General features: G+C 46.6%; 3 protein-coding genes and 2 pseudogenes across 3 annotated transcripts in view; all 5 read right to left on the bottom strand.

Annotated features, from left to right (window-relative positions):
• Nucleotides 1-4,414: 4,414 nt before the first annotated feature.
• Nucleotides 4,415-5,904, bottom strand: LOC146697873 (cytosolic arginine sensor for mTORC1 subunit 2 pseudogene; annotated as a pseudogene).
• Nucleotides 5,905-6,544: 640 nt separating this feature from the next.
• Nucleotides 6,545-8,657, bottom strand: LOC146697871 (uncharacterized). Its single transcript, XM_085476658.1, has one exon. It carries the CDS (start codon nt 8,655-8,657, stop codon nt 7,749-7,751), a length of 909 nt encoding a protein of 302 aa, XP_085332784.1. The 3' UTR covers nt 6,545-7,748.
• On the bottom strand, nt 6,994-7,560 carry LOC146697872 (thioredoxin-interacting protein pseudogene; annotated as a pseudogene).
• Nucleotides 8,658-9,877: 1,220 nt separating the features above from the next.
• LOC146697870 (uncharacterized) lies at nt 9,878-13,324 on the bottom strand. The gene has a single exon (XM_085476659.1). It carries the CDS (start codon nt 10,784-10,786, stop codon nt 9,878-9,880), a length of 909 nt encoding a protein of 302 aa, XP_085332785.1. The 5' UTR covers nt 10,787-13,324.
• Nucleotides 13,325-15,501: 2,177 nt separating this feature from the next.
• LOC146697869 (uncharacterized) overlaps nt 15,502-22,500 on the bottom strand; it is a 19,341-nt gene continuing 12,342 nt past the window's right edge. The window contains exons 8-10 of the mRNA XM_085474254.1: nt 20,203-20,403; nt 17,926-18,126; nt 15,502-15,807 (exon numbers count right to left, since the gene is read on the bottom strand). Coding sequence (XP_085330380.1) covers nt 15,502-15,807; nt 17,926-18,126; nt 20,203-20,403 — 708 coding nt within the window. The remainder of the gene's footprint in view (nt 15,808-17,925; nt 18,127-20,202; nt 20,404-22,500) is intronic.

Genomic DNA, 22,500 nt, shown 5'->3' with positions numbered 1-22,500 from the left:
TCTTCATGTTTCCCTCTCACCAGATATACAAACCATCATGAGCAGCAGCTTTTACAGCTGTGGCTCCAGCAAACATCAGCTGATACTAGAAAGTAATATCAAATTCCAAATTCTAACAGCAGCTGATCAAGCTTAAACGTGCTGCTCTTGTTTAGCGCAACATCCGCTGGTTTCTTCTTTCTGGCGCAAAGTGGGCGATAAATAAACACGAGAAAAGCCGTTGAAGTAGCAACAGGAGCGAGAGGGGGGAGAATGAGAGGAGAAGAGGCAGCTGACAGCGTAAAGACAGAATAAATCTAGCTTTGTGTCTTTTTTTCCATTCTAGCTGAAGTCCGGGACAAACTGTGTTCCTTTTCACCTTAATACAAAACGCGTGATATTTTCTCTGAATGAGGGTTGATTCCGTCTTTTTTACAGGCAACTCTACTAACTAACCTTATGAATAAAATACAGTTCACTATGGTATCAGTAACATCAAAGCACCCGCCCAGCTGTATGGAAACTCCATCATGCTAGCTAGGTATTGTAACTGACTGTAAAAAGTCAGCATAACAAAAATAAACTCCACCTAAAATTGGTTTATATCTGACCCAGATAGACTGCAGGTCATAACTTCTTACCATAAGTTCAGTTCACCTGATACTCGGACAGGTGTCCTGCCAAACTAGGTATCCCCGACAGAATTTGTTTCCCCTGCGTCCGGAGCACACGCTGGACTGTCCAAATCACGGACAAACAGTATCCCACATTGTTGATTTTTAGTTTACAAACACTTCTCATAATGACTAACTACTCCTGACATTTTTGAGAAGTTAGCTCTTTATACAACGAAGTTATAGTGGGATACAAATAATATCAGGCTGATCCTGCCACAATTTGTTCCCCCTGTGTAAATCACGGACAAACAGTATCTCACATTGCTGATTTTTCATTCACAAACACTTCTTATTATGACGCATTACTCCTGAAACTTTAGAGGATTTAGCTCTTTTTAGAGTAAAGTTACAGGAGAATAAAAATAGTTATCAGCCAAAATGTTAATGTTTTATTAAAATAATCCCATCTGATACCCCGTGAGATGAGAAAAGATAAGATAACTCTTTATTGTCATTTCACAGTCATACATAGTACAGTAGTACAATGAAATTGGAAAACTGTCCTACGTCGGCTTTTCCAATAAATAAATATATATATATATATATATATATATATATATATATATATATATATATATATATATATATATATAACATAATTTTCTGTTGTAACCCTCAAACTGAATGGTAATGTAACGATACTAATTTTTCACTTTTTCACAAAATGAAAACATCAGTACTTCCTGCGTGCTCCCAGCACAGGGGAAACTACCTACTTTGGCACAACAGATCCAAGTATAAAAACAATGCTGTTCACGGTTGAGGTAGTGTCCAAACTGACGGACAGAGATTCAGTCACAGGTAGATGTTCCCACAGCTCTTTAAATGAATTCTGGCTGAAGGGTAGATTCTGATTAAAAACCAAAATGCCATCCTGCCTCAGTTAAAAAGGTTCCTAAAACTGTACTGCCTGATCAGTCACTGTACACTGTTAGGTTGTGGAAGATAATCCCTCGTCCTCCTCATACTGCAGACTGTTTAGGAAACTTGGCTCAGAGCTGCAGAAGTTCTTGACTGTCGTACATTTGTGGTTAGTCTGATGAAACTCATTTTCAGTGTACTGACTGAAAGTGAACAGCGGGTCCTCACTCCACGTCTGTGGTAAAGGGTTAGGGTGTTGAAAAAAGATCAGGGAACCAGCAATCGCCGGTTCCTTGAGATGCACTCTCCACCGTGGGACAGGATGGTGGTACCCCTGCCCCAGTTCAAAAAAATTGCCCATCTTGGGTTTACGCGCATCTACTGAGCTCTTCGCGACGTTTCGGCGTTCCTTCGCCTTCTTCAGGCCGAGCTCAGTGTGTCTGTGTTGTGTGCCTTGTGCCAGAACTAAACTGAAAATATTAGAGCAATATTTCAATGAAATATCCTGAAACGCGTACCTTCACTCAGAAATCGGGGCTGGGGAAACAAAAGCAGAGTCTGAAAGTTTGAGGACAAACAGTCAAATCTTTTTCTCTCTCTCTTTTTTTTTTTTTAAACATGTCATAAAGACGAGACCCACAAACTCAGTATGTCTACTCATTAGCTACCTTGCATTATAAATATATAAAGTTTTAAAAAGTGCTTATTAAAAGAAACTATAGTGATGTGATAACTTCCAGCAGTGTCATTCTCATTTTTGTTCTTGACCAGCATTAATACGAAATGTCAGGGAGAGCAAAACGGTCGTCCTTCACAGTCCTCCTCCAACACTGACAAGGATTGTCCACAAAAAAACCCCAAAAAAACCCCCCAAAGAACTGGTCTCCCATTAACATTCATTCAACGTGTACACAAAGATAGACGTTTTTGGAAAAGCATAGTTAATACAAAAGGAGACTTCTCAAACTAAAGAGGAGAGTATTGGCGACTGGTAACACACTGCTGCTGCGACCGACTGGAACACAAGACGACAGGTAAAAATTAAAATAACTAGCAATAATTAGGGGTTAGGTTGGTGTCTAGGTGGGGGTTTTGGTGGGTGCCGGACGCTGTGGCGAAGAGGCCACGCCGATGGCTTCTTCGGTTCTGGAGATATGGCGAATCGGACCAAAAAGGATGGGACAAAACGGTCCCAATCGGAGAAAGGAAGGTGCAGAGGGCCTGGGTCCACCACCACTGTACTCAGCAGGCCCTGCCGGGTCGTTAGACACGCAGCATGGCAGGGATTGGTGACATAACATGTAGCAGTTTCCCTTCACAGAAGCGTCTGCAGCAGGTGGGTGGAGGAGGAGGCAGCAGAACCAGGCCTTTGGAGCACTGTGTCATCTCCTGGTCCTGATGCTTTGAATCTCCCTCTCTGTCTGTCTGTCTGTCACACACACACACACACACACACACACACACACACACACACACACACACACACACAGAAGCTGGTCAAGTGCTGTGCAACTGGGATTGCACCTGTCGTCCACAGGAGGGCGCCTAGCTGGGAAGTCCAGTACATTCCATATTAAAGTTGTTGCAAGTGCATTTTTTGTGTAAAAGAGACACACACACACACACACACACACACACACACACACACTCACACTGTAAGGTCTGAAGTGCAAAATTTGAATTACATTCCTTTGTATCTCTCCCTCTCTCTCACTCTGTCTCTCTCTCTCTCTCTCTCTCTCTCTGTCAACACACACACACACACACACACACACACACACACACACGCTGGTCAGCTGCTTTGCAACTCAATGCGGTACAAATCGACTTGTGTGCCTCTTTTTCTCTTTGGGTTTTCTGTGTGTTTTTTAAAATTTTTAAATCCACAGCAAGTGTCTCTCTCTCTCTCTCTCTGTCTGTCTCTCTGTCACACACACACACACACACACACACACACACACTGTAAGGTCTGAAGTGCAAAATTTGAATTACATTCCTTTGTATCTCTCCCTCTCTCTCTCCCTCTCTCTCTCTCTCTCTGTCTCTCTCTCTCTCTCTCTCTGTCAACACACACACACACACACACACACACACACACACACACACACACACACACACGCTCAATGGAGTATAAAATAAAGACCGGGGCAGTTCTCTCACTGGAGTCTCTTAGAGTGGAGGCTGCCCTTGCTAGCAAGAAGTTCTGTGTGTTTCTCTTCTCTGAGTCTTTACTGAAGAAGTGTTTTATAACATTTTCCTTAACAACTGACATGTGTTTTTTGTGTAAAAGAGAGAGAGACACACACACACACACACACACACACACACACACACACACACACACTCACACTCAGCGGCTCAGAGATGAGGGAAAAACAACAGAAATCAGGATAGATTTTAATGTCAGGAGATGCCCTGTGATGCTGGGGCCATTGTGTAAGATTGGAATGTGTACCAGTGGCTGGTGGGTGGTCCTTGAAGGTCCCGGGAGGAGGCGGCGAGGAGGCAGCGGGTGGCTGGGCTTGAGCTGTGGATCAGGGACGTCATTAATTCTGCCTGGTGCTGCGTGTGCCCTGTGCAGCTTGGATGTCTGCCGCTGACGCTCTGTGGTTCCTGTTCCTGTCATAAAAGGCCCTGTACAAGGGGATAAGAAATGCATCATTGGTTACCACAAATAAAACAGTGTCTTTCTGCCTGTGTCATTCTGTTTGGTTTCTTTGAGCGTTTGTTTCTTAAATACACAGCAAGTGTCACTCTCTCTCTCTCTCTCTGTCACACACACACACACACACACACACACACACCAAAGCACACACACACACACCAAAGCACGCACACACACACACACACACACACACACACACACACACACACACACACACAGACACTGTGAGGTCTGCAGTTCAAAATTTGAATCTCAGAGCTTGGTGTTTTTGTCTCCCTCCAGTGGACAAATGCAGGTATGATTAGGGTTGGTTAGGGATGAGGAAAGAGAAAGGGGACCCAGCAGCCGCTGGACCCCCTTGGAGGCACGCTCACGACGAATGAAGTGGGCAGACGTCCCCCGTTCAAAAAATTGCCCATATAGGGTGATAATTGGCCAATGCGCATCGTTGGGCCTTCGCGACGTTTCGGCGTATTTGTGCCTTTTTCAAGCTGGCCCAACGTGTCTTCTGTTTCTGTTTCTTGCCTGTCTCGGCTTTTATATACTCTCTGTCTCCACCCACTTTGGGCTTTCTGTTTTCTTTCTTTTCTTTATATTTCTGTTTCTCTGTTTGTTCTTTAACTTTCTTATATTTCTCAACTTGTACGTTTTCTTTTCTTATTTCTCAACTTGTACGTTTTCTTTTTCTTATTCTTTCTTTAACTTTTTCATTCTGTTTATATTTTTAATTTTTAAATGGCACCCCCTGCTTTATTGACATCCCGTCCTGTATTTTTCCTCTCTGGCACCCCCTTCTCATTTGTCCTTTCCAGTTCTACGGCTTTTACGTGTTTCTTCCATTTCTCAACTTGTACGTTTTTCTTTTTCTTATTTCACAACTTGTACGTTTTCTGTTTCTTATGACTGGATAAGGGGTGAATGATAGGACGGGGCACTAGTTTTGGTTTCACAAAGCCATTGGTCACCCCCAGATTGTGAGCAGCAACAGTCTCCCCGTTGACCACTCGAAACAAAGTGAATTCGGAAGACAGAGTGTGCATGACCATCGGGAGGTCTCGCTCTCGAACCAGGATGAAGTCCGTCTGATACGTCGACAGCATGAAAACAGAAATGTTGTGGTCGGCCAGTGGTGCGATGACTGATTTAGCGATTTTGGTGACTCCTATGGGTTGTGAAGTGGATGTGTTGCTACCTCCTGACACCACGTTAAGGGCCACCCACGTGGCGTCGGCAACGCTGATGTGCTCCGACTGGGGCAGCTCTTTAAATCCTTCCTCGTCGACGATGATGGTATAGTCCTCTGGAGTCTCTGTCAAACTGAAAAACTTGCATCTTGTTTTGGAGGCCAGGAAGGCGAGTTTTATTAATCCGTGAGTGCAAATCTGGATCCCTTCTTTCTCTATACTCGCCACTTTCAAGCTGTGCTCTAAAATATGAAGCTCCATCTTTTACGTCTTCTCATTTGAGGAAGGACTAAAATGGGTTAGGGTGGGGAAGATAATCCCTTCTCCGAAAGGAAAAGGAGCGTGCACGGTCCATCCCTCCCTGCGGCCCTCCGTACCCGTCCCAGAAGACTTGGCGGTCACGTTGGCGGCGGCGGCCATAGCATACCACCGTCCAGCCGTCGTCCATGGCGTCCAGAATTTTTTTCTTCTTTTCTTTTTTCCAAAAAAAATTAAATGTGCTTCAAAAAATATTTATTTAATTTTAATGTGAACAAAAAACGCTTTCCAAAATGTGGAAAGGAAAAAGTCACGTAAAAACAGTAAACAACAAAAGAAGGTGTGCCAAAAAAAACTGTTTATTTAAAAATAAACACAAAAAACACAACGTTTCGACCGTACACGGTCTTCTTCAGGTGTGGCACACAGAAAACTGTAAGCTAGGTTAGCTGGCAACAGTTGGACTGGCAGAGATGTGCTCTCATCGAGTGCCGAGTGGAAAATGAGCTCCTGTGTGAGCTCCGCCTTTTATATTCTCCCCTCGGCTTTCATACAAAAACATCTGCACGTATCAAGAGCGTATTACAAACATATTTTCTCACAAATGAGTCATTAACAGTGATTTCCCTGCGCCCTGAAAGAACAGAAGTTGTGAATTCACAGAAGTGGAACTCTTAAATGAAATGTTGCCTGGGACAACTGCAGATCAGATACAAGGATCCTCAGATAAAGTGCGTTCCATCGAGAGCGTGTGGTATGGACGGCACTCGCAGTAATTAGCACCAGTCACCAAGCTGTGGTGACTGGTGGAAGTTGCATATCTCCACATCAAAAACATTGTTCAGTTGAACAGAGTCTTCTGGGCAGTAGGAGAGTCAAAAGCAACAATATAGGAATAAAGGACTTTTTTCAAACACTGGTAACACTACTGACATTTAAGGAAGAAATTTACATGCTGTGATTCTGAAAAGCAACAGTGTTCCCAACAATTTCGTAACAGCGATGCAAACTGAGTGGACTGGTAAAAGGATGTTTCCTTTTGAGTAGTCCTGTAAAAATACAGTCTTGGAGTGCAATGAGAAAAAGCCACGGTGCCACAGCAGGCCAGTGCTCGGCCCAGTAACAAAGTCATAGTGGCTGTAAATGGAGAGTCTCTGGAAAGGGCAGCTTATTCAGAAATGCAGCATATCACTGTGCCATCGGGCCTCAACATCTCTGGTCTGAGGAGCACGAGCAGGAAGACTCATAAGCGATGAAGCAGGTTGAAGGCAGCTGACATAACAAACGACCAACATTTCAGTCCACCTCCACACTCGTGCCTTTACTTCTCCATCCAACCTCCTCTGGAGTTCAGACCTTCTGCCTGTTTTCAAGTTTGGTCCTTAACAGGTGGACCACAGTTCCACGGTTCCCACTGGTGGACTTCAGCCGACCGGCAGCATGCGAGCATTGCCGTTGAACTCCTCCTCCGCCTCACAGTCCCATCTTTATGAACGCACCAGCCTTCCAGTACCCAGGGACCGTCAGGGATGAACATGCAGGTGACTTTCTTCTGCTTCATGCCACCTGCTGGAGACAGCAGGTCTGGGGTGTTGACATCCAGTGGCTCCTCCACCTCGAAACATTTCTTGCACTCTAGCACGGGCTGCTGCGGCCTCTCCATCAGGGCTTTGACACAGTACTGGACGTAGCCGAACTTCCCCTTGTATGACGACACCAGTTGCCCTTGCTGAGGGAGCTCGAATCCAAACGTGTACTCGTACTTGTTGCCAGGTCTCAACACCACAGAGCCGTCAGAGTCTGTGGGCTGGTCTTGCAGCCGCAGGACCGTTTCATGTCTGAGGTACTCGGCCTCCTGTCGGCACCGCTGCTTGCCTTTAGCGTACTCCACCTTGGCGCAGCCCAGACCCAGAAGCTTCAGCGCGGACACCCGCATCATTAGGGTTAGGGCGTTGGTTACGGCCCCGTCCCCCCTGGGGGGGACCGAGGAATGCGCGGTCCTTCCCTCCTGGGTTAGGATTATGGTGATAGCAGGCCACCAGGGGCCTGAGTGCACTGTCCATCAATGGGGGCCGGGAGGTGGAGACCCTGCCCAGCAGGTCCAAAAATTACCCATGTCTTGGGTTAGATCTTTCTTATCTCCGTCAGGACAAGTTCTGTGAGGTTTTCACACTCGCCTATTGAATCAGTCAGATGGGTCAGTCTGTTCTGGTCCACCTTCAGGATGGACAGCTGTTTCAGAGACCCTATGCTGTCCGGGACGACCTCCAGCAGGTTCTGTGTGAGCAGCAGGTCTGTGAGAGCCAGGAGGCCATTCAGCTCTGACGGGAGCTCCTCCAGACGATTCTCCGACACATCCAGACACACCAACCTACGAAGGTTTCCCAGCTCTGGTGGTAATGAGGACAACTGGTTACGGTCCAGCCACAGCTCCCTTAGGTTGGGGAGAGCGCCGAGGGTATCCGGCAAAACTTCCAGTTCATTGCTGCCCAGGTCCAGCTGTTCCAGTTTCACCAGGAAAGAGAGCGACGTGGGCAGAGACTTCAACAGGTTCTCCCTGAGCTCCAACGTCACCAGGTTGGCCAAATTTCCAATGTCATTGGGCAACATCTGTAATGACACATCATTGAGGGCCAGGTGAGCGAGCGCTCGGAGTTCAGTGAAACCATCCGGCAATCTGGAGAGGGGGTTTCCACTGAAGTCTGCAATCTCCAAGGCCCTGCAAAACTTAATGCTCTCTGGGATCTCAGAAATATCGTTCCTGGAGATGTCCAATTCCACCAGTTGCATGAAGTTAGCCACCTCAGGCGGGAGTCTCTGGATCTCATTGTCGCTCAGGCCAAGTTTCCGGAGGTTCAGTAGTCTGAAGAAAGGCTTTGGTAGCTCTTTGAGTTGATTGGCATCAAGGAGAAGCTCCTCCAAACTGCGGCTGTATCGAAATATTTCATCAGGAACCGTCTGCAAGTTGCAATGCCGCTTGTCCACCGACTCGACGTGGCGGTTGCAGCGCCACAGGGGGATACACTTCAGCATGTCCGGCCGCCGGAGGGGAGGGGGGTCTGGTTAGGGGGTTAGGATTATGGTGATAGCAGGCCACCCTTTCAGGGGCCTGAGTGCACTGTCCATCAATGGGGGCCGGGAGGTGGAGACCCTGCCCAGCGGGTCCAAAAATTACCCATGTCTTGGGTTCGATCTGCAATGAGCCATCGCGACGTTTCGGCATCGTAGTGCCTTCCTCAGGCTGGCTCAGGTCAGTACTGGTTGCAGGTAAGTGTTTTTCTCTCCCTTTTATACAGGTTTTACAGGTAAGTATTTCTTTTAATTTTCACCGCCATTTATTTAAGTTTTTACATTCCTTTTACTTAGGTTTTTGCAGGTAAGCACTTTTTTCTTCCTTTTATACAGGTTTTTTCCTTTAGGGTTGCAGGTAAGCATTTCTTTAATTCCTTTTATTTAGGGTTTGCAGGTAAGCACTTTTTTCTAACTTTTTTCTCTCCTTTTTCTTCAGGTATTGCAGGTAAGCATTTCTTTTAATTTTTCTTCCTTTTACTTAGGCTTTTTTTACTCCTTTTTTTTATGGATTTTGCATCTCCCAAAAACTTTTTTTTAATGATTTTCTCATATTCAAACATACTACAACAAGTCAAGTGTGAGAGGAAAAGCACATTTCCACCATTTTTGATTAGCCTTAAAGGGCAAGAACTACTGAATGGTTGCCTTTCTTCTTCTTCTTTTTTCCTTTTTTAATTTCACTTTTTACACTAGTGGTACAGCAAAATATATTTTTTTCAGCTGTTACTTTGACAACAGTTAAATGTGCAATAGAGAGCCTTCACAGTCCACATTTGTCTGGCCTCAGATGGGATGTGTTTTGTGTGTTAATGAGATCTGTGTGCAAAAGTCATGTATTCATTCATTCCTTTTTCCACCCAACAACTTTTCACTTCTTGTCCTGACACAAAGAACAGTAAATATAAGGCCTGAGTCTGAATTAGTGGTTTCTTAACTTTACAGTCCTGACTGTGTAGTGGAGCCACACTAGTTCTAGCTCTGCACTTCTTGTAACCCCCCCCTGGTTAGGGTTAGGGTTTTAGGGCCAGGCAGGGGCATCTCCCACCCCCACGAGGCACGGGCTGGTTAGGATTATGGTGATAGCAGGCCACCCTTTCAGGGGCCTGAGTGCACTGTCCATCAATGGGGGCCGGGAGGTGGAGACCCTGCCCAGCGGGTCCAAAAATTACCCATGTCTTGGGTTAGATCTTTCTTATCTCCGTCAGGACAAGTTCTGTGAGGTTTTCACACTCGCCTATTGAATCAGTCAGATGGGTCAGTCTGTTCTGGTCCACCTTCAGGATGGACAGCTGTTTCAGAGACCCTATGCTGTCCGGGACGACCTCCAGCAGGTTCTGTGTGAGCAGCAGGTCTGTGAGAGCCAGGAGGCCATTCAGCTCTGACGGGAGCTCCTCCAGACGATTCTCCGACACATCCAGACACACCAACCTACGAAGGTTTCCCAGCTCTGGTGGTAATGAGGACAATTGGTTACGGTCCAGCCACAGCTCCCTTAGGTTGGGGAGAGCGCCGAGGGTATCCGGCAAAACTTCCAGTTCATTGCTGCCCAGGTCCAGCTGTTCCAGTTTCACCAGGAAAGAGAGCGACATGGGCAGAGACTTCAACAGGTTCTCCCTGAGCTCCAACGTCACCAGGTTGGCCAAATTTCCAATGTCATTGGGCAACATCTGTAATGACACATCATTGAGGGCCAGGTGAGCGAGCGCTCGGAGTTCAGTGAAACCATCCGGCAATCTGGAGAGGGGGTTTCCACTGAAGTCTGCAATCTCCAAGGCCCTGCAAAACTTAATGCTCTCTGGGATCTCAGAAATATCGTTCCTGGAGATGTCCAATTCCACCAGTTGCATGAAGTTAGCCACCTCAGGCGGGAGTCTCTGGATCTCATTGTCGCTCAGGCCAAGTTTCCGGAGGTTCAGTAGTCTGAAGAAAGGCTTTGGTAGCTCTTTGAGTTGATTGGCATCAAGGAGAAGCTCCTCCAAACTGCGGCTGTATCGAAATATTTCATCAGGAACCGTCTGCAAGTTGCAATGCCGCTTGTCCACCGACTCGACGTGGCGGTTGCAGCGCCACAGGGGGATACACTTCAGCATGTCCGGCCGCCGGAGGGGAGGGGGGTCTGGTTAGGGGGTTAGGGTTTAGGTGATAACAGGCCACCAAGGGCCTGACTGCACTGTCCATCAATGGGGGCCGGGAGGTGGAGACCCTGCCCGGCGGTTCCAAAAATTACCCATGTCTTGGGTTTGAGAGCTAATGGGCTATCGCGAGACGTTTCGGCATAGAAGTGCCTTCTTCAGTCGAGCCCAGGTGAATAAGTGTTTTCCTTTTTGTTTCTTTCCTTTATACAGGCTTTATTTTAACAGGTAAGTTTTTTCTTTCCTTTATACAGGCTTTATTTTAACAGGTAAGTTTTTTTCTAGGGTTGTGCCCTCCCACCCCGATCGACTGGCAAACGTGGCCTGCCATCAGAGGGCTGCCGCCGGGCCCGGCACCTTCGCCGGCGCCTTCGGGCGGTCAGCTCCTCCGGCCCGCAGGCTCGCCTCTAGCGCTGGCCGGGGGTTACAGCGCGAAGGTCGAAGGGGGTGGTGGTTCTCGGACCCCGCCCTGTCCTCCCCACGCTTCCCCCCCCCCGCCAGACGCGATCGCTCGGTAGCGAGACCGAGACGCCCGGTCCGTCCCGGTGGTCATACCACGGCGGGCCTCGTCGCAGAGTGGGTAGGCAAACCCAGAGTTTGCCCACCCCGCGAGGGCGACGGGGCCCCGTCCGGCAAACACGGTTTCTCGAACCCTCGCCCCGGTCCACACGTGCATCCGGAAAGCCTCGCCCTGGTCGACAGGGCTCAGTAGCCCCGAGCGAGCGAGCGAGCGCGTGCGTGCGCGCCGCTGCCGCCGCCTGAGGGGCTACCTGGTTGATCCTGCCAGTAGCATATGCTTGTCTCAAAGATTAAGCCATGCAGGTCTAAGTACACGCGGCCGGTACAGTGAAACTGTGAATGGCTCATTAAATCAGTTATGGTTCCTTTGATCGCTCATCCGTTACTTGGATAACTGTGGCAATTCTAGAGCTAATACATGCAAACGAGCGCTGACCCTCCGAGAAGAAAGTCACCTGCATGTTCATCCCTGACGGTCAGGTGTCATTGAATGCAAAAATTGACCGGCGTGGATTCTGTGAAGGCGAAGAGATCTGCATCAATGCGAAGTTTGAGAACACCTGCTCCCGCATTGTTGTGCCCAAGGCTGCCATCATAGCCAAACACACCTACCAGGCAAACGGCCGCACCAAGATCCTACGCCAGAAGCATTTATTAGGATTGTCTCTTTATCTTTTTATGGCACCCCCTGTCTTTTTTGACATCCCGTCCTTTGTTCACTGTACTTTTGTTTATGGCACCCCCTTCCTTTAAATCCTTTCCGTGTGTATTTACATTATTTTCTTTGTTTTATCTTACGTGACTTCTTGTCTTTTTCTGTTTCTGTTTATCTTTCTTTCTTGTACGTGACTTCTTGTCTTTTTCTTTTTCTGACTACTTGTCTTTCTCTCTTGTACGTGACTTCTTGTCTTTTGCTTTTTCTGCTTATCTTTCTTTCTTGTACGTGACTTCTTGTCTTTTTCTTTTTCTACTTGTTTTTCTTTCTTACGTGACTTCTTGTCTTCGTTTTTTGTGTTAGGGACCCCCCTGTGGTTAGGGTTAGGGTAAGATAGAGGGCAGGGGCACCCCCAACCCCACGAGGCACTGGCTGGTTAGGTGTTAAGAAAAGAATCAGGCCACCAGCAAGCTGGTAGCCTGAGGTGCACGGGCCATCGATGGGGCCGGGTGGTGGTGTCCCTGCCCTGGTTCAAAAAATTGCCCATATCTAGGGTTTTAGTGCACATTTAGCATTCACTGGGCCGTTCGCGACGTTTCGGCATGTTTTTGCCTTCTTCAGGCCGACCCAGTGTGTCTTGTCTTTGTCTCTCTGTTTTCTGTTTGCCTCTCTTGGCCTTTTATACTCTTGTTAGCTCCTCCCACTTGGGCTTTTTTAAGTTGACTGCTTGTCCTTTTCTTTTTCTGACTTCTTGTCTTTTTCTTTTTCTGCTTTTCTTTCTATTTTACGTGACTTCTTGTCTTTCATATCTTTAGTTTTCTTACTATTTTTCTCTTTGTTTTCCCCTTGTTTTTTCTTGTCTTTCTGTGTTTACTCCATATTCAGACAAGGCGAGCAGGAGAAAGAAAACCAGCTTTCTAGAAATTTTAGTGCAAATTGCTGGAGTCAGATACATTTATTAGGATTGTCTCTTTATCTTTTTATGGCACCCCCTGTCTTTTTTGACATCCCGTCCTTTGTTCACTGTACTTTTGTTTATGGCACCCCCTTCCTTTAAATCCTTTCCGTGTGTATTTACATTATTTTCTTTGTTTTATCTTACGTGACTTCTTGTCTTTTTCTGTTTCTGCAGCAGGTTGGTACAGGAGCAGGCACCAGAAGCAGGCCTGTGGAGCACTATGTCATCTGCTCGGCCTTGCTTCAGGATGCACTGTACAATTCGATAGCAAGACCTCATGGGTTACCACAAAAAAAACAGTGTCTTTCTGCCTCTGTCGTTCTCTTTGGTTTGTTTGAGCGCTTGTTTTTTAAATACACAGCAAGTGTCTCTCTCTCTCTCTCTCTCTGTCTGTCTCTCTGTCACACACACACACACACACACACACACACACACACACACACAGAAGCAGAGCAGCTGCTGTGCCACTGGGATTGAACAAGAGGTGCTCCCTCTGCTGGCTCAATGCGGTACAAAGTGTCTGAAGGAGTTATACCGGCGAAAATAACATCTTTCAATTGCATGTTTGGTCCACAGGATGGCGCCTAGAATGTTAAGGTTCAAAATTGAGGAAAGAGAGTACACACCACCCATGGTCCAGAGGATCTTGGTCCAACAATGATTTTAATGAACACACGTGTGGGAAGACACTCTGTACGCAGACAGCCAGTAGTCCTCGACTTAATCAAAGCATGAACAGATATTTTATAGCATCAGGGTTTGTTTACTGACGCCCCTTCATGCGTCACCGGTACATTTTATACATAGATCAGATCAACACCATCATGACTTTTCACCCAGAAAATCATCTTCTATTTTCATGGCTAGCCCTTCCTGTCTACCTTTCAGTTCTTGTCTTGTTCCTCTTTCTTGCCGAGACAACAAGGAACGGTTCCTCTTTTACCGAGACACTTTTGCAGTTACAACCAGACATGAGTAATCTCTCCTCTAAATAAATTTAACTCATGTGTGTGTGTGTCACGACCTCACATGCTCTTTGTGTCACCTCTTCACCTACTATCTGTGTCTCGTCCTCAAATGCTCTTTCTCAATTCACCTGTTGCACTTCTGACCTTTTACCAGACCAGAAGCTCACTGAGACTATGTGTATGTCTTCTACTAAATAAATGTTTTAACCAAGAACCTCTACTAAAACCTTAATATAAAATGATCTGATATATAAGTGTTTTGTAAGCATGTATTGCAATTCCTTCTATGTTCTAGTTTTCCCTCAGCATGGATCATCTAGACACTCTCACTAGTTGAAGCTTAAGACCTTTAAAGAACCTGAACATCAACTCAAATAAGCACAGATATGCAATATGTATAAAATAGTTATAACTGCACCTGGAATACAAAGTTAATTTAATACCTGTGTGCATAAAACCTTAAAGCCTTCTTAAAGCTATCTGTTACATTGTTAAAGCCTCGTCTTAGCCTGCTGCTCAAAATAACTTCCTGCTTTCACTTCTGCATACAACTTCCTGTCAGCCTGCAACTCAGTCTTTCTGAAAGAGACACTGTTTAACCCCTGAATGCAATATAAACTCCAGATTATATTATTAATGCAATGGTAATGATGACAATTATTTAACAATAGCAGTAAAATAATTTCCCTGCTCCACACTCCCTCTCTCGACCACCGGACGAAGCCCCCAAATGTTACAGTTATGCTTGGGTGTCCTGTAAGAAAATTCCAAAGACAGACAAAGCTAACCAGCCCAACAACAACCTTCTTTACTCCTCCAAAAACTACTTCTTACCACCATGCAGTTCAGGCAAGTACTGAGAAAAAGGAAAAAACAAAACAAAATGTCTTAATTTGAAAAAGCATTAATTAGATACGCAGATGGATCTTTTTCTTTTTTTTCCTTTTTTCTTTTTTTTTTTTTAAACTGCCGTGCCAATACAAAACAAAAACAATACAAGCTTGTGTGCTCGTGCTCTTTTGTTCTTCAAAGTTTTCTATACCTCATAACTGATGCATAAAAATACAAGAGCAGTCTACTAAAAACAAACAAAAAAGATAGTAAGAGTAGAAAGTTGAGCAACAGTATGTAGAATGTAACCTTGTCTTCCAACTAAATCTTGGCTTCCTTCTCACAATCACATCTTCACTGTCTTTACCTCTGCTGTTATTCCCCTTGCCATGTACAAACTCAGTTGTTGTCACCTCAAATATAAGGAGGCAGCTCCTGTTTTTGTCAAGCACAAATGTGTCATCAAAGGATGGTCAAAAACAGCACCGTTAATGAGTAGTACAGCTGCTGTGCCACTGGGATTGAACAAGAGGTGCTCCCTCTGCTGGCTCAATGCGGTACAAAGTGTCTGAAGGAGTTATACCGGCGAAAATAACATCTTTCAATTGCATGTTTGGTCCACAGGATGGCGCCTAGCTGGCAAGTCCTGTACATTGCATATTAAAAGTTGTTGCAAGTGCACTCACATGTATTTTTTGTGTAAAAGAGACACACACACACACACACACACACACACTCACACTCAGCGGCTCAGAGATGAGGGAAAAACAACAGAAATCAGGATAGATTTTAATGTCAGGAGATGCCCTGTGATGCTGGGGCCATTGTGTAAGATTGGAATGTGTACCAGTGGCTGGTGGGTGGTCCTTGAAGGTCCCGGGAGGAGGCGGCGAGGAGGCAGCGGGTGGCTGGGCTTGAGCTGTGGATCAGGGACGTCATTAATTCTGCCTGGTGCTGCGTGTGCCCTGTGCAGCTTGGATGTCTGCCGCTGACGCTCTGTGGTTCCTGTTCTGCTGATCTCCTGGTCCACACACGGCTTCAGGGTGCACTGTACAAGGGAAGAAGAAATGCATCATTGGTTACCAAAATAAAACAGTGTCTTTCTGCCTGTGTCATTCTGTTTGGTTTCTTTGAGCGTTTGTTTCTTAAATACACAGCAAGTGTCACTCTCTCTCTCTCTCTCTCTCTGTCACACACACACACACACACACACACACACACACACACACACACCAAAGCGCACACACACACACACACACACACACACACAGACACTGTGAGGTCTGCAGTTCAAAATTTGAATCTCAGAGCTTGGTGTTTTTGTCTCCCTCCAGTGGACAAATGCAGGTATGATTAGGGTTGGTTAGGTTAAGGGGATTTAGCCAGAGCTTGACGGAATAAAATGGAATAACTGGGAAAGTAAGTGTCGTAGAGGGATGAAAGTGGTGTCTACGTGGGGATTTTCTGCCGCTCCGCACGCGCTGGTGAAGACCCCATGTCGATAGCACCAACGGTTCTGGACTTGGTGTAAATGGGTCCAAATTTGACGGAATAAAAAGGTCAAAGTGGCAGATAGGAGTGTCCGATCGGGCCGATTCCACCACCACTGTACTCAGCAGGCCCTGCCGGGTCGTTAGACACGCAGCATGGCAGGGATCGGTGACATAACATGTAGCAGTTTCCCTTCACAGAAGCGTCTGCAGCAGGTGGGTGGAGGAGGAGGCAGCAGAACCAGGCCTTTGGAGCACTGTGTCATCTCCTGGTCCTGATGCTTTGAATCTCCCTCTCTGTCTGTCTGTCTGTCTGTCTGTCACACACACACACACACAGAAGCTGGTCAAGTGCTGTGCAACTGGGATTGCACCTGTCGTCCACAGGAGGGCGCCTAGCTGGGAAGTCCAGTACATTCCATATTAAAGTTGTTGCAAGTGCATTTTTTGTGTAAAAGACAGACACACACACACACACACACACACACACACACACACACACACACACACACACACACACTGTAAGGTCTGAAGTGCAAAATTTGAATTACATTCCTTTGTATCTCTCCCTCTCTCTCTCTCTCTCTCTCTCTCTCTCTGTCAACACACACACACACACACACACACACACACACACACACACTGTAAGGTCTGAAGTGCAAAATTTGAATTACATTCCTTTGTATCTCTCCCTCTCTCTCTCTCTCTCTCTCTCTCGCTCTCTGTCAACACACACACACACACACACACACACACACACACACACACACTGTAAGGTCTGAAGTGCAAAATTTGAATTACATTCCTTTGTATCTCTCCCTCTCTCTCTCTCTCTCTCTCTCTCTCTCTCTCTGTCTCTCTCTCTCTCTGTCAACACACACACACACACACACACACTCACACACACCAAAGCACACAGACAGAAGCTGGTCACAACTGCTGTGCAACTGGGATTGAACCAGGGGGGCTCCCTCTGCTGGCTCAATGCGGTACAAAGTGTCAGAAGGTGTTAGATATCTGCTTTTGACAATCAATTGCACCTGTCGTCCACAGGAGGGCGCCTAGCTTGGAAGTCCAGTACATTCCATATTAAAGTTGTTGCAAGTGCATTTTTTGTGTAAAAGACAGACACACACACACACACACACACACACACACACACACACACAGTAAGGTCTGAAGTGCAAAATTTGAATTACATTCCTTTGTATCTCTCCCTCTCTCTCTCTCTCTCTCTCTCTCTGTCTCTCTCTCTCTGTCAACACACACACACACACACACACACACACACACACACACACACACACACACACACACACACACACGCACACACATACGCTCAATGGAGTATAAAATAAAGACCGGGGCAGTTCTCTCACTGGAGTCTCTTAGAGTGGAGGCTGCCCTTGCTAGCAAGAAGTTCTGTGTGTTTCTCTTCTCTGAGTCTTTACTGAAGAAGTGTTTTATAACATTTTCCTTAACAACTGACATGTGTTTTTTGTGTAAAAGAGAGAGAGACACACACACACACACACACACACACACACACACACACACACACACACTCACACTCAGCGGCTCAGAGATGAGGGAAAAACAACAGAAATCAGGATAGATTTTAATGTCAGGAGATGCCCTGTGATGCTGGGGCCATTGTGTAAGATTGGAATGTGTACCAGTGGCTGGTGGGTGGTCCTTGAAGGTCCCGGGAGGAGGCGGCGAGGAGGCAGCGGGTGGCTGGGCTTGAGCTGTGGATCAGGGACGTCATTAATTCTGCCTGGTGCTGCGTGTGCCCTGTGCAGCTTGGATGTCTGCCGCTGACGCTCTGTGGTTCCTGTTCTGCTGATCTCCTGGTCCACACACGGCTTCAGGGTGCACTGTACAAGGGAAGAAGAAATGCATCATTGGTTACCAAAATAAAACAGTGTCTTTCTGCCTGTGTCATTCTGTTTGGTTTCTTTGAGCGTTTGTTTCTTAAATACACAGCAAGTGTCACTCTCTCTCTCTCTCTCTCTCTGTCACACACACACACACACACACACACACACACACACACACACACACAGACACTGTGAGGTCTGCAGTTCAAAATTTGAATCTCAGAGCTTGGTGTTTTTGTCTCCCTCCAGTGGACAAATGCAGGTATGATTAGGGTTGGTTAGGTTAAGGGGATTTAGCCAGAGCTTGACGGAATAAAATGGAATAACTGGGAAAGTAAGTGTCGTAGAGGGATGAAAGTGGTGTCTACGTGGGGATTTTCTGCCGCTCCGCACGCGCTGGTGAAGACCCCATGTCGATAGCACCAACGGTTCTGGACTTGGTGTAAATGGGTCCAAATTTGACGGAATAAAAAGGTCAAAGTGGCAGATAGGAGTGTCCGATCGGGCCGATTCCACCACCACTGTACTCAGCAGGCCCTGCCGGGTCGTTAGACACGCAGCATGGCAGGGATCGGTGACATAACATGTAGCAGTTTCCCTTCACAGAAGCGTCTGCAGCAGGTGGGTGGAGGAGGAGGCAGCAGAACCAGGCCTTTGGAGCACTGTGTCATCTCCTGGTCCTGATGCTTTGAATCTCCCTCTCTGTCTGTCTGTCTGTCTGTCTGTCACACACACACACACACAGAAGCTGGTCAAGTGCTGTGCAACTGGGATTGCACCTGTCGTCCACAGGAGGGCGCCTAGCTGGGAAGTCCAGTACATTCCATATTAAAGTTGTTGCAAGTGCATTTTTTGTGTAAAAGACAGACACACACACACACACACACACACACACACACACACACACACACACACTGTAAGGTCTGAAGTGCAAAATTTGAATTACATTCCTTTGTATCTCTCCCTCTCTCTCTCTCTCTCTCTCTCTCTCTCTGTCAACACACACACACACACACACACACACACACACACACTGTAAGGTCTGAAGTGCAAAATTTGAATTACATTCCTTTGTATCTCTCCCTCTCTCTCTCTCTCTCTCTCTCTCGCTCTCTGTCAACACACACACACACACACACACACACACACACACACACTGTAAGGTCTGAAGTGCAAAATTTGAATTACATTCCTTTGTATCTCTCCCTCTCTCTCTCTCTCTCTCTCTCTCTCTCTCTCTGTCTCTCTCTCTCTCTGTCAACACACACACACACACACACACACTCACACACACCAAAGCACACAGACAGAAGCTGGTCACAACTGCTGTGCAACTGGGATTGAACCAGGGGGGCTCCCTCTGCTGGCTCAATGCGGTACAAAGTGTCAGAAGGTGTTAGATATCTGCTTTTGACAATCAATTGCACCTGTCGTCCACAGGAGGGCGCCTAGCTTGGAAGTCCAGTACATTCCATATTAAAGTTGTTGCAAGTGCATTTTTTGTGTAAAAGACAGACACACACACACACACACACACACACACACACACACACACACACACAGTAAGGTCTGAAGTGCAAAATTTGAATTACATTCCTTTGTATCTCTCCCTCTCTCTCTCTCTCTCTCTCTCTCTGTCTCTCTCTCTCTGTCAACACACACACACACACACACACACACACACACACACACACACACACACACACACACACACACACGCACACACATACGCTCAATGGAGTATAAAATAAAGACCGGGGCAGTTCTCTCACTGGAGTCTCTTAGAGTGGAGGCTGCCCTTGCTAGCAAGAAGTTCTGTGTGTTTCTCTTCTCTGAGTCTTTACTGAAGAAGTGTTTTATAACATTTTCCTTAACAACTGACATGTGTTTTTTGTGTAAAAGAGAGAGAGACACACACACACACACACACACACACACACACACACACACACACACACACACTCACACTCAGCGGCTCAGAGATGAGGGAAAAACAACAGAAATCAGGATAGATTTTAATGTCAGGAGATGCCCTGTGATGCTGGGGCCATTGTGTAAGATTGGAATGTGTACCAGTGGCTGGTGGGTGGTCCTTGAAGGTCCCGGGAGGAGGCGGCGAGGAGGCAGCGGGTGGCTGGGCTTGAGCTGTGGATCAGGGACGTCATTAATTCTGCCTGGTGCTGCGTGTGCCCTGTGCAGCTTGGATGTCTGCCGCTGACGCTCTGTGGTTCCTGTTCTGCTGATCTCCTGGTCCACACACGGCTTCAGGGTGCACTGTACAAGGGAAGAAGAAATGCATCATTGGTTACCAAAATAAAACAGTGTCTTTCTGCCTGTGTCATTCTGTTTGGTTTCTTTGAGCGTTTGTTTCTTAAATACACAGCAAGTGTCACTCTCTCTCTCTCTCTCTCTCTGTCACACACACACACACACACACACACACACACACACACACCAAAGCGCACACACACACACACACACACACACACACAGACACTGTGAGGTCTGCAGTTCAAAATTTGAATCTCAGAGCTTGGTGTTTTTGTCTCCCTCCAGTGGACAAATGCAGGTATGATTAGGGTTGGTTAGGTTAAGGGGATTTAGCCAGAGCTTGACGGAATAAAATGGAATAACTGGGAAAGTAAGTGTCGTAGAGGGATGAAAGTGGTGTCTACGTGGGGATTTTCTGCCGCTCCGCACGCGCTGGTGAAGACCCCATGTCGATAGCACCAACGGTTCTGGACTTGGTGTAAATGGGTCCAAATTTGACGGAATAAAAAGGTCAAAGTGGCAGATAGGAGTGTCCGATCGGGCCGATTCCACCACCACTGTACTCAGCAGGCCCTGCCGGGTCGTTAGACACGCAGCATGGCAGGGATCGGTGACATAACATGTAGCAGTTTCCCTTCACAGAAGCGTCTGCAGCAGGTGGGTGGAGGAGGAGGCAGCAGAACCAGGCCTTTGGAGCACTGTGTCATCTCCTGGTCCTGATGCTTTGAATCTCCCTCTCTGTCTGTCTGTCTGTCTGTCTGTCACACACACACACACACACAGAAGCTGGTCAAGTGCTGTGCAACTGGGATTGCACCTGTCGTCCACAGGAGGGCGCCTAGCTGGGAAGTCCAGTACATTCCATATTAAAGTTGTTGCAAGTTCATTTTTTGTGTAAAAGACAGACACACACACACACACACACACACACACACACACACACACACACACACACACACACACACACTGTAAGGTCTGAAGTGCAAAATTTGAATTACATTCCTTTGTATCTCTCCCTCTCTCTCTCTCTCTCTCTCTCTCTCTCTCTGTCAACACACACACACACACACACACACACACACACACACACACTGTAAGGTCTGAAGTGCAAAATTTGAATTACATTCCTTTGTATCTCTCCCTCTCTCTCTCTCTCTCTCTCTCTCGCTCTCTGTCAACACACACACACACACACACACACACACACACACACACTGTAAGGTCTGAAGTGCAAAATTTGAATTACATTCCTTTGTATCTCTCCCTCTCTCTCTCTCTCTCTCTCTCTCTCTCTCTCTCTCTGTCTCTCTCTCTCTCTGTCAACACACACACACACACACACTCACACACACCAAAGCACACAGACAGAAGCTGGTCACAACTGCTGTGCAACTGGGATTGAACCAGGGGGGCTCCCTCTGCTGGCTCAATGCGGTACAAAGTGTCAGAAGGTGTTAGATATCTGCTTTTGACAATCAATTGCACCTGTCGTCCACAGGAGGGCGCCTAGCTTGGAAGTCCAGTACATTCCATATTAAAGTTGTTGCAAGTTCATTTTTTGTGTAAAAGACAGACACACACACACACACACACACACACACACACACACACACACACAGTAAGGTCTGAAGTGCAAAATTTGAATTACATTCCTTTGTATCTCTCCCTCTCTCTCTCTCTCTCTCTCTCTCTGTCTCTCTCTCTCTCTCTCTGTCAACACACACACACACACACACACACACACACACACACACACACACACACACACACACACACACGCACACACATACGCTCAATGGAGTATAAAATAAAGACCGGGGCAGTTCTCTCACTGGAGTCTCTTAGAGTGGAGGCTGCCCTTGCTAGCAAGAAGTTCTGTGTGTTTCTCTTCTCTGAGTCTTTACTGAAGAAGTGTTTTATAACATTTTCCTTAACAACTGACATGTGTTTTTTGTGTAAAAGAGAGAGAGACACACACACACACACACACACACACACACACACACACACACACACACTCACACTCAGCGGCTCAGAGATGAGGGAAAAACAACAGAAATCAGGATAGATTTTAATGTCAGGAGATGCCCTGTGATGCTG

The sequence above is a fragment of the Copadichromis virginalis genome, linkage group LG12 (assembly GCF_057382275.1).
Source record: "Copadichromis virginalis isolate Kocher_CV1m ecotype Utaka linkage group LG12, C_Virginalis_male_GT1.1, whole genome shotgun sequence".
Lineage (NCBI taxonomy): Eukaryota > Metazoa > Chordata > Actinopteri > Cichliformes > Cichlidae > Copadichromis > Copadichromis virginalis.
This window is presented reverse-complemented; position numbering and strand designations above follow the sequence as displayed.